The following is a 17493-nucleotide window of genomic DNA, read 5'->3' on the forward strand; positions in this document are numbered from 1 at the left end:
CTTGTCACCGGGATGCTCTTAATTAGAACAAGTCTCGTTAGCTAGATATTCCGCGCGCCGTTAATTAAAAGGAAAATCATCTTCACACACACTTTTCATTGTCCGTTTTTTTGGGATTAAAAGGAGCGTGGCCATTCTTGTCATTTACTCCTCATTTCTTTATGATAAGGAAGGGGTTTTTTTTTCCTTCTGTTGAAGGTTTTCTTTGAATTGGCAGATAAAGAGGGAGAGGGAGAGTCTGGGTTAATGAAAAGACCCGCGCTCACCAAGGACCATAGGAGCCACCTGATAAATTGGCTTGTTAAGAGGAGAGAGATCACTATGGGACATATTCCTCCCATTCAGTCCTGGCAACACAGGTGCAAAACAGACTACGGACAAAATGGGAATCAATCAATGTGCGCCATTGGGCTGGTGCTTGTGTTGGTACACAAATGCTGATGGTCACTCAGCTGTGCGTCTGATCAATTTAATTTTTTAAGTTGTATAGACCGAATTTAAGTGATTGTTGCATGTTCATAAACACATGTCGTATGCACACACAGAGGCGGGCAGGCGGTAGAAAATAAAATGATTTGCAGGGGCCGAGACGGTCTGACATTCATCTGTTCCAAGGCCAATGTCTCGCTCGTACCTTGTGAATGAGAGAGGTGGGACAATAAAAAGCTGTGAATAAAGGGTGTGTGTGTGTGTTTGTGTGTGTTACCCTATTACCAAGACACCACCAAAATTGTATGGTTGGTGCAGTGAATACGAGAAGACAGAGAGAGCGTGTTGGATTTCACAAGGGAAAATAAACAAAGACACCTCGACATGACGGGGGAAAGGGTTTCAGAAATGGAGGTAAATGGGGGGATGGATGGATGGATGACTGGATGGATGGATGGATGGATGGATGGATGGACGGACGGACGGACGGACGGACGGACGGACGGACGGACGGACGGACGGACGGATAGACAGATAGATAGATAGATAGATAGATAGATAGATAGATAGATAGATAGATAGATAGATAGATAGATAGATAGATAGATAGATAGATAGATAGATAGATAGATAGATAGATAGATAGGTAGATCATATGGATGAATGGGAGGGAGGGAAGTATATAAAAGCGTTGTACACCACTTATTTTCTGTCAGTCTCCAAGCAACTCACAATAGAAGGTCAGAAGAGAAGGAAAAGAGGGAGACGATGATACAGAAATACAGATTACTCCTTTATTCAACCGCAGACAGGCAGACACACAGGCATGTGTGTGTGTGTGTGTGTGTGTGTGTGTGTGTGTGTGTGTGTGTGTGTGTGTGTGTGTGTGTGCGTGTGCGTGTGCCTGTGCATGTGTGTGTGTACGTGTGTAGTGTTAGGTCTGGCATTAGTATATATATTATATTAGGAGTGTAGAAAAAAATAAAACACTTTCAATGATCCAAGAAAAAGACTAGTTTCAAACAACATTCACAATAAAATGTTATCAACCAAACTTCATTTTCATGTTTTCAGGCAGGTATCCAACAAAAATAGGACTCAGACCTTTCTACAAAAATTAGGTTCACAGATTTAGATTTAGATAGATTTAGATATGTTTGTGTTCATTCAAACTCATGTCTAAATATTTAAGATGTTTACAGGGACTGTTCCTTGGTGAACACCACAATAATGATTATTGGGTATACACATCATTTTCTACCAGAAAACTGATTTAATTGAGAGCAGTGTTGCCGAAAGGAAGAATGAAGCTTTCACATACATTTAGAAAATCAAGCTGCTTCATTTGTCTTCAACAGTCTGGAGGTCTTTAGTTAGATTTGGTGAGTTACCGTTGTGAGCCTTGAGTTTTTACAAAAGAAGGTGAAATTTATAAATTAAAAAGAAGAAAAATACTTCTCAAGGACCTTAGCCAAGAGGGGAACTTTAGAAAAATGAGTGTAATTACAGCGATTAGGGAAACTTTAGCTTATTTTAACAAAGGTGAATAGTTATATTTGTGAGGAATGACGCATATGGTACTATGTATTCAAACTATATGTAATGTATTGAAAAATGAAATTGCAAAGGAATCAATGTAATGTGAACTCGGTGACTAAAAGAATGCCTGTGAATCAGTGAATCACGATCTGCTACCTGTCTGTACTGTGTGTGCGCTGAAAAAAATCTGTTGTTCACTGATTTTGACAATAAGTGATTCTGACAACAAGCAGTATAAAAAATACATACATTCAGCCCTGGAAACAATTAAGAGACCAGTCTGGATTTTTCTTCAATCTTCATCTCTACGTTACTTATTGAAAATGCTCTTAATGACACAAAATGTATTGGAATTTAGTAGAAAGTGTTTCAGTATAGTTTATATTATAAAATCCGAATGTTCATTTTACTCAAACATATGCCTATAAATAGTAAAATAAGAGATGGATAATAATGGAGTGATCTCTTAATTTTTTCCAGAGCTGTATATGTTTCTTTACTGCAACTCAAAGATGAGGCTTCCTCCTCCTAAGTGGCATGCAACAAGTGCCCTCTCCTCTCCTCTGCTCCGAGATTGGAGGAAAACATAGCTGTTGTACTCTCAAGGACAAATAATACAAAACAATCATACTTCCCCCCCCCCCCCCCCCCCCCCCCCCCCCACTTGGTTGTGTAAAAAGGAATCCTTTCTGTGAGGTTTAAACATTTTTGCAGTTGTATAAGCATCCTATCACAATTCTCAATGTCCATTAGTGGGGCAGCCTGAGATGTATTTCTGATGTATTAAGTGGCTGTAAGAAATGGAAACTATTTGTGGAAGGTGCATGGGGCACTCTATGTGCCCTTGGGCTGAATATTAATTTGAGTGAATTCTATTTCATTTTTCATTCTTGGATTCATATGATCATACCACTGTATAGTAGAAGTGTCATATCAACCCTCGGGTAACTTTGACCTGGCAAGCAGAGTCATGCGATCAAGGGCGTAGGTTTTGCTTCAACATTATAAGGGGGGTTTTGGGGGTACTCCACCAGATAAAAATGTGTTTCAAACAATTTTTATGAACTCATTTATTCCTTCTGTATTTATTTATTTATGGTGGACATGTCTTAATTTCTGTTAAGGAGAAGACAACAGGCTCCCAGTGACGTAAATATGATGCAGTAAGGCTCTCAGGTATTCTGTATTACTTTGAAATATTTACTCTACTGTTTTGTTCATTCATCATTTGAATCTCACTCTGTGAGAGTTGTCTTCAGGTGTGAGTTGATTGTCTTCAGATGTAAGAGGGTTTCAGTATTCAGTCTTTTCAAAGTCTTCTATTGTAAGCCCAGCATTAGTAACATCAGTCATGCAAATATACACACCAAAGGATTTGATTCTCGGATGAGAAATTGATTTTGAGGGGCGGTGCTTTTCAAAGCAAACCAGTCTTGGGCTGTCATTTTCTCTAGGATTAGGGTTGGGCTAGGGTTGCTATCTCCCGCAACGACAAATTGCCGCTCATGAAACTTAGTACACTTATTAACATCAGTCCTGCAAATATACACACCAAAGGATTTGATTCTCGGATAAAGAGAAATAGATTTTGAGAGGGGGTGCCAGTCTTGGGCTGTCATTTTCTCTAGGATTAGGGTTGGGCTTGGGTTCCTATCTTCCACAACGAAAGTCTGACACTCATGAAATTTACTACACTTATTAACATCAGTCATGCAAATATACACACCAAAGGATTTGATTCTCGGATGAAGAGAAATCGATTTTTAGAGGGGCTGCTTTTCAAAGCAAGCCAGTCTTGGGCTGTCATTTTCTCTAGGATTAGGGTTGTGCTAGGGTTGCTATCTCCTACAACGAAAGTCTGACGCTCATGAAACTTTCAACGGGCATGCAAGTATACACACCAAAGGATTTGATTCTCGGATGAAGAGAAATCAATTTTGAGAGGGGGGACTTTTCACAGCAAATCAGTCCATTTTGGGGCGATTGATGAAGCCATTTTACTATCACAGGCTATTTTCGAGAGAAGGAAGTAAAAAAGCAGAAATGTAATGACTTAAATTAGAGTTAATAAAATGTGAACTAATTTCAATGTATCAGTTAAAGCTGGGGTGGAGGATTTGGGGAGAAAATGGCTGTTGGGATAGAGATTTGAATCCAAATACCTCAACCGCTCCACTTGTTCTGTTTGGTCCCTCCCCTATGGTCCCTCCCTGACACGCTCTACACCAACAAAGTCGTGCCAAAGTGAATGGACAGTCCCAACAGCCAATAAGAACAGAGAATTGGAGCCTCTCTCTGATTGGTCAAAGTGTACAGCTCATGTTAACTTTGACCATTCAGAAATCACATACCCCAGCTTTACCTTGCTCTACATTACAACACAAGGCTGGTTATGAGAACTGAAATAAAGTGAAATACCTCACTCATCCCACCGTCTCCCCTCCCATTCACAGAGAGGCCAAAGCACTCCGGCTACGGCTGTATGAATAGCATCAGCTTATGAAAGCTCATTGAACGACACGCATCTTCTTGGTGGAGGAGAGAAAGGCGGCTTTACTTTGGAGGAGGTGGAAACTATAGAGGGAAAAAAAGTGAAAAGAATATTTGAACTTGAAAGTTTTTGTGCACGAGTTTGAATATGAAAGAGTCAAAACACATGTTAAATGGTGTTAAAAGGGTGTATGCTTCGTATAAACATTGACGCAACAATTCAAATCCTTTTCTGACTGGTGAAACACTATTGAAAGGCAGCAAAAACTACACAATAGTGCAGATGGAGGAAAAAAAGATGAAGGGTATAAACACAGAATTAGTTTCAAACGTTGTAAACAGGAGGTTAAACCGAGGGCATTTATGCCAACTTAAAAACTAAACTATCTTGTTTAAAAGAAGACATTTCTCCCCGGGGAGAAAATCTGTTTTTTCTTTCACACACACAAAATCAGGACCTTTTACACATGCACATGCATTGGAGGAGAAATGTCAGAGTGATAGGCAGCCAGCCAGACGGCGCTCCGAGCAGTTGAGGGATTTGGTGCCTTGCTCACCATTCCAGAATCCAATATTGGTCAAAGCTGGAATTGAACCAGGGACCCTTTGGTCTCCAGCCCAAGTCCCCACAGACTGAGCTACTGCCGCCCCAAACAATACAGTATTTTCTATCAAACAAAGATGTTTTAATAATTATATGAATAAGATGTAGTCCAGGTAGTTTAAATGTTGAACAATGCATACGTCCTTTTTCAAGCCCGATCATAAAAATACATGTTTATTGGCTTCGATTTAATTTTTAGGACTTGATTTGAATTCATTAATGTTTTGTTCACAATTGACTACCTTATTATAAGGTGTTACAGAAAACGCAAAATATAAAGCATGCTTTGCTCATCTTCACACAAATACACAGATCAGATCAATATGTAGCAAATGTTTTGCAATTATTTGTGAGTTTTTCAGTCAGGACTGTAAGGTGTAAGATTGAATAATTAAGAAATGAAAACGCAAGAAAAGCCAAGCACGTCGCATGTTTTGTGTGAATAGCTTGCGATCTTGAAACTTTTTCTAACCAATATCTTCACCAATAGAACAAAGAAATGAGACATATAGAGAAGACTTTGCAGTTTGATTTAGACAACCAATGAAAAGATGCAATTAAGCCCATGAAGAATAGCTGGAGCTTTAACCTTGGACTTTTTAAAGAATGCGATACATAGGGTGTAAATAGAACATTGTGATCAAAGAATAGTTCCTTTTCTATAACTTTAACTTCTATACGTCTCACACAGGCTTGTTTACCTTGAGTTGGTGTTTACGTCCACTTAGGCTTTGTGCCAAGTGAGAAAAACATCAAATAACATTTCTTCACAGGAGAAACAGCATTAAATGAAAGGCAAAACCTCTACATTATTGTATTCCTTTTGAGTGTGTGTGTGTGTGTGTGTGTGCGTGTGCACGTGCGTGCGCATGCGGCGCGCTTGTTTAACCGCTTACCAGACCACTTAGAAACGCAAAAGAAAACACTTCTCTTCAATTCAGTATTGTAAATCTACTTGACTGATAATACATGCGGCTTCATCAATAGCGGCTAGGCTTTATGTCCTCAAGAAAGTCATCATGCATTAAATATACACTTGAAACTGTGAAAAATGCTTGTTCGAAAAATTAATTGCAATGCCGCTCCCACAATTTAAGCTCAGTAATTAAATTCAACTTTAATGTGATAAAGCAGCTATTGAGGTGCTGCTGAGGACCTAATTAAGATTATTTTTAATGTCTGTTGGTCTTGCCAAGGTGAACCAAGTCATGGAAGAGTCTTATTATTAACGTCTATTCCATGTGCTTTCTGTGAGGGCCCTGTGGTAAATAGTTTGATTATTTTATATCGGAAGAATGTATGTGTGTGTGTGTGTGTGTGTGTGTTAAAGTATGAATTTTTATGTATAGGCTATACATTGAAATTTGGACAATATAAAAACATTACTCTAATAATGTATTGTTCAGTTTTGTAACTGATTTTTAATTAATGTCTCGCAATATTCTATAGAAACAGAATCAGATATATTGCAGACTATAATGTTTCACATAGAAGGAATTTGCCTTGGTATATTTCCTGGAGCTTACTTTCAAATGTAGCCACACATTTATTTTTTTCAATAATTATAGCTAACCAGTTACCTGATGGCAAGAAAAACCCAAGATTATAACAAAACACGAACATCAAGTAATATAGCAACCAAACGGAACTGGCACTGGAACAATGGTTCATGGTTGAAATATGCGGTGAGTGGTTGAGGAGGGGCATGAGAACGGGTGAGGAGAATGAGGAAGTCTGGTGGGACAGTCTGAGTGCATCTGCTGGTCAGATCCAGGATGGCAGGTCTGGGGTGTTGGGAGCAGAGAGCTGTGGAGACGGACTGATATAGACAGTAGTGAAGAGGGCAAGACAAGAAAAAATGAACTATACAAGATGTGGTCTCTGAAAATGCATGTGCACAAGAACAGTTCCAAATATACACATATACAAAGGTACGCATACTGTGGAAGGATACACACACTAGCAGTCGCTTTAACACTGGTGCTTGTTCAGTGCGTTAAGTGTTTGCAAAGTCCGCTAAGACATTCACCACCAGGGAGAGAAATACCTGCAGCTATGGCCAGTGTGGGTTAACAATCACGCACACACACACGCACGCACGCACACACACACACACACACACACACACACACACACACACGCACACACACACCAGTTTCATGTTCATTAGTTAATTATCTAATAGTGTTTCTTATTTGCTCTAATGTGATATCAACATGATTTCAGCATAGCATTTTATTAGGTAGAATGGTCGACAGAAGTACCATCTTCTGAATGCCTCTCACTCACCATTCATTCATGCTTCCTAGAACTATCCCTTTTATAAAACAACAGCGAAAAAAAGTGGTGCACTTGATCAAGATGTAAGACGCATTTTGTGCAACAATCTTGAACCAATGCTCAGTTCTGGTGGGATTATTCTATTATGACAAACTGCTGTGAACTGTGTTTCAACGAGGGTCCACTCACATAGCATTTCAAAAGGCTTTATCGAATAAAACATCGATCTTAGGCTAATAAAAAAATCCAACTGAAGGTTCCTTATGATTGTGAAGACATTGTATCAGCAGCCCTGATAAAGGTTTAATGTGAGTTTGCTGTCATCTGGTGGACATTTTTAGTATCTGGCTTTGTGCTTGTTTATCGTTTCAATTTTGTTTGTGACTTAGTTTATAATGTATTTACTCTGCTGTTTTACTGTCCCTTCCTCTGCTGTAATATTGTAAATATCTGTAAAAAAAATATCTTACATTGGATGTCAGTTCTTATTCTATTTTATTCTAATATTTGAATTGAAAATCTGTGTTTTTCCTCTAAGCAATTGAATAAACACTTTCATTGAAAATATTAATATAAAATAGAATATGCACTAGTCTAGAGGTGAGTGCTGGAATCATTTGAACACACTGGGTCACATGAACTGTGAGATATTGAATAATAAACACTGAATGGACCTTGTACTTTATATTACCCTCTTTGTATAATGTTTGATTCCAAAGTTCGGAGCTGATCATTTATCCTTGAATAACAATTCATACAGAGGCTGAAAACAGAGGCTGGAGACTGTGTGTGAATCAACAGATCTGTGGTAAATTTCCTGCTATGAATTATATGTTTTTTTCTTTCTCAGATTTTTTTTCAATTTGAAGCAACTAAATGATTTCACCTTCACTGATTGGCTTCATGCAGCATCAGCAGGTACGTAACCAACTGTTACCATTGTGTTTGTGTAAGTGTCAAGAATGTGTTCAACTGGGGCGCTCCGGTGGCGTAGTGGATAGAGCGCGTACCAGCCTTTGTTGCAGTGGTCACTGGTTCAAATCCGACCCGTGGACCTTTACAGCAGGGCATCCTCCCCTCTCTCTGTTTCTCCATTTCAACTCTGCACTATCCAATGAAGCTTGAAAAATACAACAACAAAAAAATCTTAAAAAAAAAGAATGTGTCAAACTGATCTTAGAAAGATGACTCTTTAATGACTAATTATTTAATTACTTTAATTCATAAACTCCCTACAGATTTAAACAGATATATTTGCTTGTTTTGTATTGATTTTTATTTTATTTGATTCTACTAGATTGTTGGGATATTTTGTTTTTTGATTGGTTAATTTTCAGCCTGAGTGGTTATGTGTAGTTAAATGATATCTTGTCTCCAGAACAAATATTATAAATACCTATTCAATAAAATGTAATCCAGTGAAGCACCACAGTTAACTTAAAAAATGACCACAGATCAAATCATCTCCCACCAACAAACATATTTTTCTCTGTTTCCAAAAATGTGGATTTTTTAACAGGGCTGTTTCATTTAGTCAGTCACAGTAAAGAAAACAACAACCCAGATATAGCTGAAGTTTGATTTTGTAAACCATTTCCTTGTCAGGGATTGTTTGTGTCAGTAGTTTAATAATTAAACATGTTTCATGATACGACAGTAGTATACTGATATGTTTACTGTCCACAATCACGTAGCTTGTCAGTGATTAACTAGAAATAAAAGTCATAAAATATTATACAGTAAAAAATAAAAGAATTATGTCTTTGACTGTTGCACCTGTAACATAACATATTCAATATATATCATAATCAGTAATACTAGGCCATATGATCCCTGTAGGAAAGTTGGGTCACAAGTCACGACACAGTTGCTTTTTCAACACACAGTTAAAAAAATAAAAACGATTGTTATCAGCAGATTAAACATTAAGTGCAATGGAGCAATAAAATCATCAACTGCAGTCAAGAATTCTCAAGGTCCAACTAAAATAATTCCTGTTTTGTCAGGGTATAGTCTAAGGATTTTACAGAGATCAGACTTTAGTAACAGCCAAAGATACAAAAATCATTGAGGAGGACAGTTGATTCAGGTTATTGGGTTTGGCAGAAAAATGTATTTAAAAAAAAACATATGAAAAAAAAAAGATAATTAACTTTTTATTTTAGTGCCATCTGGTGGAGGAGTCACGGATGTCACTGGGGGAGAGACCCATTTGTGTCTTAAGCTTATAGTAATTAACAAACATGTTGTGTTATCTTTTGAGGGTGCTATACTACAACTTGAAAGAGAATTGCCGTTCTCAGAACAGACTTGGTAGAAATGGTATCTTTAGTAACTAGCTTTTTGTCTTTGAAGGCCACCATAGCTCCTGAGGGAGGGTTTAGCAAGGGTGGGAACTAATGTGTCCTATGATGTCAACATTGTTATAGTGTAGTTGTCTTTTGTGTACAGATGCTGGCTTTGCTATGAATCAGTTTGAGGACAGAGAGGGGGAGGTCCCGGTCCCTCCCTATAAAACTGACCCGTGTGATGATGGCCAGACCAAAGCTGAAAGGTGAGATGAGGCTCTCTAACTGCCCATGACTCAAATCATTGCACCATTATTATTCACAGTTTTTTTCGACTAAGGCCGACACTTCAGCTGCTACTGGTACTGATTGTTTTGGAAGTGCACTAAGAGTTTAACAAATATTATTTGGCTTGCCACAATACTGTTTATCAGACGTTGTTTTTTGTCCTGTGTTATCAATTATAGTCACTTTCACTCACTTCTCATAGGAATGCATGCACTGTCGGCACACGCTTGCAAAGATCTTTAGTACAGCATATGCTTGTTTAATGAAAAAACACTACCGCGTTTGTCCAAAGGGGGCGCTCCAATCTACAAAAAACCTTAAAAACACATTTAGAGTAAAAGGCATAAAACACAACAAACCTAAAAACAATCAAATATAATTTAAAAGAATAAAAATACCAACTATAATATATGACAAAATAAACAAAGCTTTAATTAATGAAAAGCAAGAGTATAGAAATGGGTCTTGAGTTGCTTCTTAAAAGATTATGTTCTCTAACACTCAAATCACTGCACATTAATCATTGAAATGCGTCTGTGTGTGTGTGTTGAAGCCAAGAGCAGCAGCAGAGACCAGACTCTCCTGGACCTGGACCCAGCTGTTTGTCCATGAAGAGTGACTGGTCTATGGGTAAACCCATAAAGTTCAAAGATGGAGAACAGCCTGATCAGCAAAGGTAAGAATTATATGCGTAATTATTTTATTTTTTTTACCATGATTCTTTACGTTTTTGAGATGCGCCTGTATTTATTATTTAAGGCCTCTGCTCGGGTGTGATTCCCCAGCAGGCAGACATTCTGTGTCTGCGGAACAGAACTAAATCAAAGTTTTCTTCACTTAAGTTGCTTCTTAAAAGATGAGGTTCTCTTACAGTCAATGACTCAAATTGCTGCACATTAATTATTCAAACACAACGCTCTGTGTGTGTGTTGTGTTAAAGCCCTGAGCAGCAGCAGAGACCAGACTCTCCTGGACCTGGACCCAGCTGTTTGTCCATCAAGAGTGACTGGTCTATGGGTAAACCCATAAAGTTCAAAGATGGAGAACAGCCTGATCAGCAAAGGTAAGAATTAAAAATATAAGTTATTGTTGTTTGGTAATACAATAATTAAAGTGACTACGAAGAACCCTTTAAATGTTTATGAAACAGTTTCACATTTCCTCTCCCGATGATGATTGCGAAAAACCATCAACGCAATTTTGCATCTTTAAAAAATAAGAATATCATGGCAAAGTGCTAGAGAAATCCAGCATCTCAACATAATAGAATATTTAATAAGACCTATAAAAAAAGGAATATTGTAATATTTTGAAATACAGGAATTTGGATTTCCATTAGTTTCCATCCGTAATCATCAAAAGTAAAACAAAAGAAAGGCTTAATATATTTTACTTTATGCGTAAAAAAAAAAACTTTACCATGATTCTCTATGTTTTTGAGATGCACCTGTATTTATTATTTAAGGCCTCTGCTCGGGTGTGATTCCCCAGCAGGCAGACATTCTGTGTCTGCGGAACAGAACTAAATCAAAGTTTTCTTCGCTTAAGTTGCTTCTTAAAAGATGAGGTTCTCTTACAGTCAATGACTCAAATTGCTGCACATTAATTATTCAAACACAACGCTCTGTGTGTGTGTCGTGTTGAAGCCCTGAGCAGCAGCAGAGACCAGACTCCCCTGGACCTGGACCCAGCTGTTTGTCCATCAAGAGTGACTGGTCTATGGGTAAACCCATAAAGTTCAAAGATGGAGAACAGCCTGATCAGCAAAGGTAAGAATTAAAAATAGAAGTTATTGTTGTTTGGTAATACAATAATTAAAGTGACTAAGAAGAACCCTTTAAATGTTTATGAAACAGTTTCACTTTTCCTCTCCCGATGATGATTGCGAAAAACCATCAACGCAATTTTGCATCGCTAAAAAATAAGAATATCATGGCAAAGTGCTAGAGAAATCCAGCATCTCAACATAATAGAATATTTAATAAGACCTATAAAAAAAGGAATATTTTGAGATACAGGAATTTGGATTTCCATTAGTTTCCATCCGTAATCATCAAAAGTAAAACAAAAGAAAGGCTTAATATAATGTCAATGACTCAAATCGCTGCACATTAATTATTCAAACACAACGCTCTGTGTGTGTGTCGTGTTGAAGCCCTGAGCAGCAGCAGAGACCAGACTCTCCTGGACCTGGACCCAGCTGTTTGTCCATGAAGAGTGACTGGTCTATGGGTAAACCCATTAAGTTCAAAGATGAAGAGCAGTCTGATCAGCAAAGGTGAGAATTTAAACTACAAGTCTTTGTTGTTTGGTGATAAAACGATTGAATCTTTGATTATTATATGTTCAAAATTATAATAATTTACTCAACAGGGTTCAGGAGCAGATATATGAGGTTACCATTGGTCAGTCTACCCAGCAGCATTCAAACAACCTGGAGTCCACATTTAAAGTGAGTATATGTATAAACACAACAACCCCATTTGACAAGAGTTTGCATTTTTATGTTACTAAACTGTTTAATTGCGATGCTATTTGTAATCTCATCCTGTATTTGCTCTTCCTTTTCTAAACATATGAGTTACATACACAAGTTAAAGTTGAAATGTATTCTGATGCAGCTGCTCGAGGAAAAAATGGTCAGTTTATTGAAGGTCGAACTGAAGAAGATCAAGAGAGTTTTGAGTTCTGATTACCCAGAATGCTTAGAGAGTCAGATGGAGGAGGAGGACGAGATGTTGGACGGTGAGCATGAAGAGCAGAGAATGAGCAGAAGAGACGCATTCCTGAAGTTCACACTGCACCTCCTGAGAGCAATGAAGCAGGAGGAGCTGGCTGACAGTCTACAGAGCAGTAAGAGGATTCTAACAGATGTATTGTTGACTTGTATCAGATCTATGATTTCTTCTGGACTGATTTAATAATTCCAGAGGATCATAAAGCTTTTGGTGTGAGCCCACAGTAAGACCGGCCAGCCAGAGGCATCTTTGTTGAACAGTTCAAGCTATAGATTTATCATTGAGTAATAACACCAATAGAAAACAGGGAATTTAAGGGACAGTAAATCACATACATGTTTCTTGTTTGTCCTTGCAGGAACTAGAGTTCCATTGTGCCAACGTGAACTCAAGACTAACCTAAAGAAGAAGTTCCAGTGTGTGTTTGAGGGGATCGCTAAAGCAGGAAACCCAACCCTTCTGAATCAGATTTTTACAGAGCTCTACATCACAGAGGGAGGGACTGGAGACGTCAGGGATAAGCATGAGGTCAGACAGATTGAAGCAGCATCCAGAAAGCCAGACAAACCAGAAACAACAGTTAGACAGGAAGACATCTTTAAAGCCTCACCTGGGAGAGATGAACCAATCAGAACAGTGATGACAAAGGGAGTATCTGGCATCGGGAAAACAGTCTTAACACAGAAGTTCACTCTAGACTGGGCTGAAGACAAAACCAACCAGGAAATTCAGTTCATGTTTCCATTCACGTTCAGAGAGCTGAATGTGCTGAAGGACAAAAGCTTCAGCTTGGTGGAACTTGTTCATCACTTCTTTACTGAAACCAAAGGAATCAGCAACTTTGACGAGTACCAGGTTGTGTTCATCTTTGACGGTCTGGATGAGTGTCGGCTTCCTCTTGACTTCCACAACAACGAGATCCTTACTGATGTTAGCGAGTCCACCTCAGTGGATGTGCTGCTTACAAACCTTATCAGTGGGAAACTGCTTCCCTCTGCTCGCCTATGGATCACCACACGACCTGCAGCAGCCAATCAGATCCCTCCTGAGTGTGTTGACATAGTGACAGAGGTCAGAGGGTTCACTGACCCACAGAAAGAGGAGTACTTCAGGAAGAGGTTTGGAAATGATGAGCAGGCCAGCCGAATGAGCTCCCACATCAAGACATCACAAAGCCTCCACATCATGTGCCACATCCCAGTGTTCTGCTGGATCACTGCTACAGTTCTGAAGGATGTTGCGAAGACCAAAGAGGAAAGAGAGCTGCCCGAGACCCTGACTGAGATGTACATCCACTTCATGGTGGTTCAGTCCAAAGTGAAGAAGATCAAGTATGATGGAGGAGCTGAGACAGATCCGCTTTGGAATCCAGATAGCAGGGAGATGATTGAGTCGCTTGGAAAACTGGCTTTTGAGCAGCTGCAGAAAGGAAACCTGATCTTCTATGAAGCAGATTTGAGAGAGTGTGGCATCGATATCAGAGCAGCCTCAGTTTACTCAGGTGTGTTCACACAGATCTTTAAGGAGGAGAGAGGAATGTATCAGGACCGGGTGTTCTCCTTCGTCCATCTGAGCGTTCAGGAGTTCATGGCTGCTCTTCACGTCCATCTGACATTCATCAACTCTGGAGTCGATCTACTGTCAGAAGAACAAGCAACAAGAAGGCCTCAAATGTTGAGAGAGAGACCTAAACTAACACAACTCTATCAGAATGCTGTGGACAGGGCCTTAGAGAGTCCCAATGGACACCTGGACCTGTTCCTTCAATTCCTCCTGGGTCTGTCACAACAAAGCAATCAGAATCTACTACAAGGCCTGCTGACACAGACAGGAAGTGACTCAGATGCAAAACAGAATACAGTTGCGTACATCAAGAAGAAGATCAGCGAAAATCTTTCTTCTGACAAAAGCATCAATCTGTTCCACTGTCTGAATGAACTGAATGATCATTCTCTAGTCGATGAGATCCAACAGTCCCTGAGTTCAGGAAGTCTCTCCACAGATAAACTCTCTCCTGCTCAGTGGTCAGCTCTGGTCTTCATCTTACTATCATCAGAAAAATATCTGGACGTATTTGACCTGAAGAAATACGCTGCTTCAGAGGAGGCTCTTCTGAGGCTGCTGCCAGTGGTGAAAGCCTCCAACAAAGCCCTGTAGGTTGATTAGTGGTTGGAAGTGATTAATGCGATTGAATATAATTCATATTTTACTGAGGAGTTTTAGGGCCAAGGGTGTGAAAAAAATGAGAGGAAGTTTTATTTATTTCATTTCATTAAGTCGAAATGTTGAGAAAAAGATACAACATTAAACATTGTTGTGTCTCACCAATTTTTCAGGCTATCGGGTTGTAATCTGTCAGAGAGAAGCTGTGAAGCTCTGTCCTCAGTTCTCAGCTCCCAGTCCTCTTGTCTGAGAGAGCTGGACCTGAGTAACAACGACCTGCAGGATTCAGGAGTGAAGCTACTGTCGGTTGGACTGCAGAGTCCACACTGTAAACTGCAAAAACTCAGGTTAGAATTCAGCACTTTTTTGAACAGTTGATATTTCAAATCCTGTACATCCTGTTTTCTTGCTGACATCATGTTCTAAAACAATGAGTTTACAATAATTCCAAATTCCAGTCTGTCAGGCTGTCTGGTCGCAGATGAAGGCTGTGCTTCTCTGGCCTCAGCTCTGAGCTCCAACCCCTCCCATCTAAAAGAGCTGGATCTGAGCTACAATCACCCAGGAGATGGAGTGAAACTACTTTCTGCTGGACTGGACAATCCAAACTGGAGACTTGACACTCTCAGGTATGAACACACTGCAGGTGCTTCTTATTTATTGTATCTTGCTGTTTGTTTGTACACCCTTTAAATTACGTTTGTATCTATGTTTTTTTATGTATTTATTCTGCTGTTGTACTGCCTGTTTTTCTGTTGTCACTGGATAATTCACCACTGTTGGACAAATATATACCTCTTAAACTGTAGCTTTATCTTTAACTTCTCAATTAAGCTAACAGGGTGGGTCAAGGGATGGCAACATATATAGATCCACCACTTACAACCAGACAGAAATGGCAAAACAACTACTAAAATTACATTGATATTCCTCAGAAGTTGCATCGATCTGACTTTGGTGTTCTCCTGACTTTTCCTCTAAACCCAACAACAGCTTTACACCGTTAGCCTATCATTAAATAGCTCAACAACTGATGATGCATTGTTTGTACAGTTCACTTTTCCTCTTCTTGTTGTATATAAAATAATTTTGCCTTATTTATTTCTTCCTTAAGAGTGGACCACGGTGGAGAGCAGTGGTTAAAACCTGGTCTGAGGAAGTGTAAGTGTGGATTCAGTTTGACTAATAAAGACAAACAGTACATTTCTCTGAAAATACAAATATGATATTTACTCATTAGTTTGCTGAAATGTATCATCATTAAACTATAGAAATTAACAAAGAATAAACCTTTCACGTCATGACATCGTTGGCAAATAGGGTATAAATGTCTAGTGCTATGTATACTCCATCAGATTCCTGGGGGCCCACACTGGACACAGACACAGCACACAGACAACTCGAAGTGTCTGAAAACAACAGGAAGGTGACACTTGTCAAAGAGGAGCAGCCCTATCCTGATCGTCCAGAGAGATTTGACATGTTGCCTCAGGTGCTGTGCAGTAGCCGTCTGATTGGTCGCCGTTACTGGGAGGTTGAGTGCAAAGGAAGAGTTAATATATCAGTGAGTTACGGTGGAATCAGAAGGAGAGGGGACAAGAATGAGAGCTTGTTTGGAGGGAACAACCAGTCCTGGAGTCTGATCAGCTCTGATTATGGTGGCCGTTACTCTGTCCGTCACAATAACAGTGAACGATCCATCTCCTTGCCCACCTCTAGCAGAGTTGCAGTGTATGTGGACTATCATGCTGGCTCTCTGTCCTTCTACAGTGTCTCCTCTGACTCACTGATCCACCTCCACACCTTCTACACCACTTTCACTGGACCTCTGTATCCTGGCGTTGGGTTAGGCACCTTTGCATTTGGTTCCTCAGTGACTCTGTGTCCTCCGTAGGACGGAAAGAACTTAGGATAAAGTGGTTTAAAGGTCACACATTATGCTCATGTTCAGGTTTAAAATTGTAATTTGGGTTATGTTTTAATGAGTGTCATTTTTATATTACCTAAGAATGAGCATTTAGGGGGCGCCTTTAGCTCAGTTGGTAAGGCGTCCCCCTCCTGGGCCGGGCCCAGCAGCAGACCCGGGTTCGATTCCCACCCGCGGTCGTTCTCTGCATGTCACTCCCCTCTCTGCCCCATTTCACCTCTGTCTCTCTGCACTATCAATAAAGCATAAAAATGCCCAAAAAATATCTTTAAAAAAAAAAGGAAAAAAAGAATGAGCATTTAATATCAACATAGGAGGAAGCCATGTTTCTACAGAAAAACTAAATTTGTACATTTTAAATATAGTGGGTAAACTAAATACTTAAATTGTACTTTTATTGTCAAAATTGTGTTTTTTTTTATAGAAATGGTGAAATTGTCTCCTCAGGAATTAACTTGTACAAATGTGTGTCGACATGAACGCGTGAACGTGTTTCAGCCTAAATGTTTTAACAAAGGAGAACCAGAACACAGTAGAATGAATAGAAAGAGTACACACAGTATAACAAATAAAAACAAAGTGGAAAAGTACAATAAGTACAACTTATTATATGAAGTACTTTGTGTTGCCTTTGCTGTGTATACAAAGTGTTGTATAAATAAAGTTTGTTGATTGTTTGAATGTAATTAAATTTCTATTTTGACAACACTTTCCTGACTCATATATTGTCCTCATATGGAGGGTTGT

General features: G+C 39.2%; 1 protein-coding gene across 1 annotated transcript; it reads left to right on the forward strand.

Moving 5' to 3' along the window:
• Positions 1–6767: 6767 nt before the first annotated feature.
• LOC307265705 (protein NLRC3-like) lies at positions 6768–16729 on the forward strand (the record flags this gene model as incomplete). Its single annotated transcript, XM_080047500.1, has 12 exons — positions 6768–6825; positions 9794–9896; positions 11565–11687; positions 12074–12196; positions 12292–12370; positions 12540–12771; positions 13015–14809; positions 14993–15166; positions 15278–15448; positions 15934–15980; positions 16175–16550; positions 16714–16729. The coding sequence occupies 12 exons, from the start codon at positions 6768–6770 to the stop codon at positions 16727–16729; spliced, it is 3297 nt and encodes a 1098-aa protein (XP_079903626.1).
• Between the last annotated feature and the right edge of the window lie 764 nt (positions 16730–17493).

The sequence above is a fragment of the Ammodytes marinus genome (genome assembly GCF_949987685.1).
Source record: "Ammodytes marinus genome assembly, chromosome: 19".
Classification (NCBI taxonomy): domain Eukaryota; kingdom Metazoa; phylum Chordata; class Actinopteri; order Uranoscopiformes; family Ammodytidae; genus Ammodytes; species Ammodytes marinus.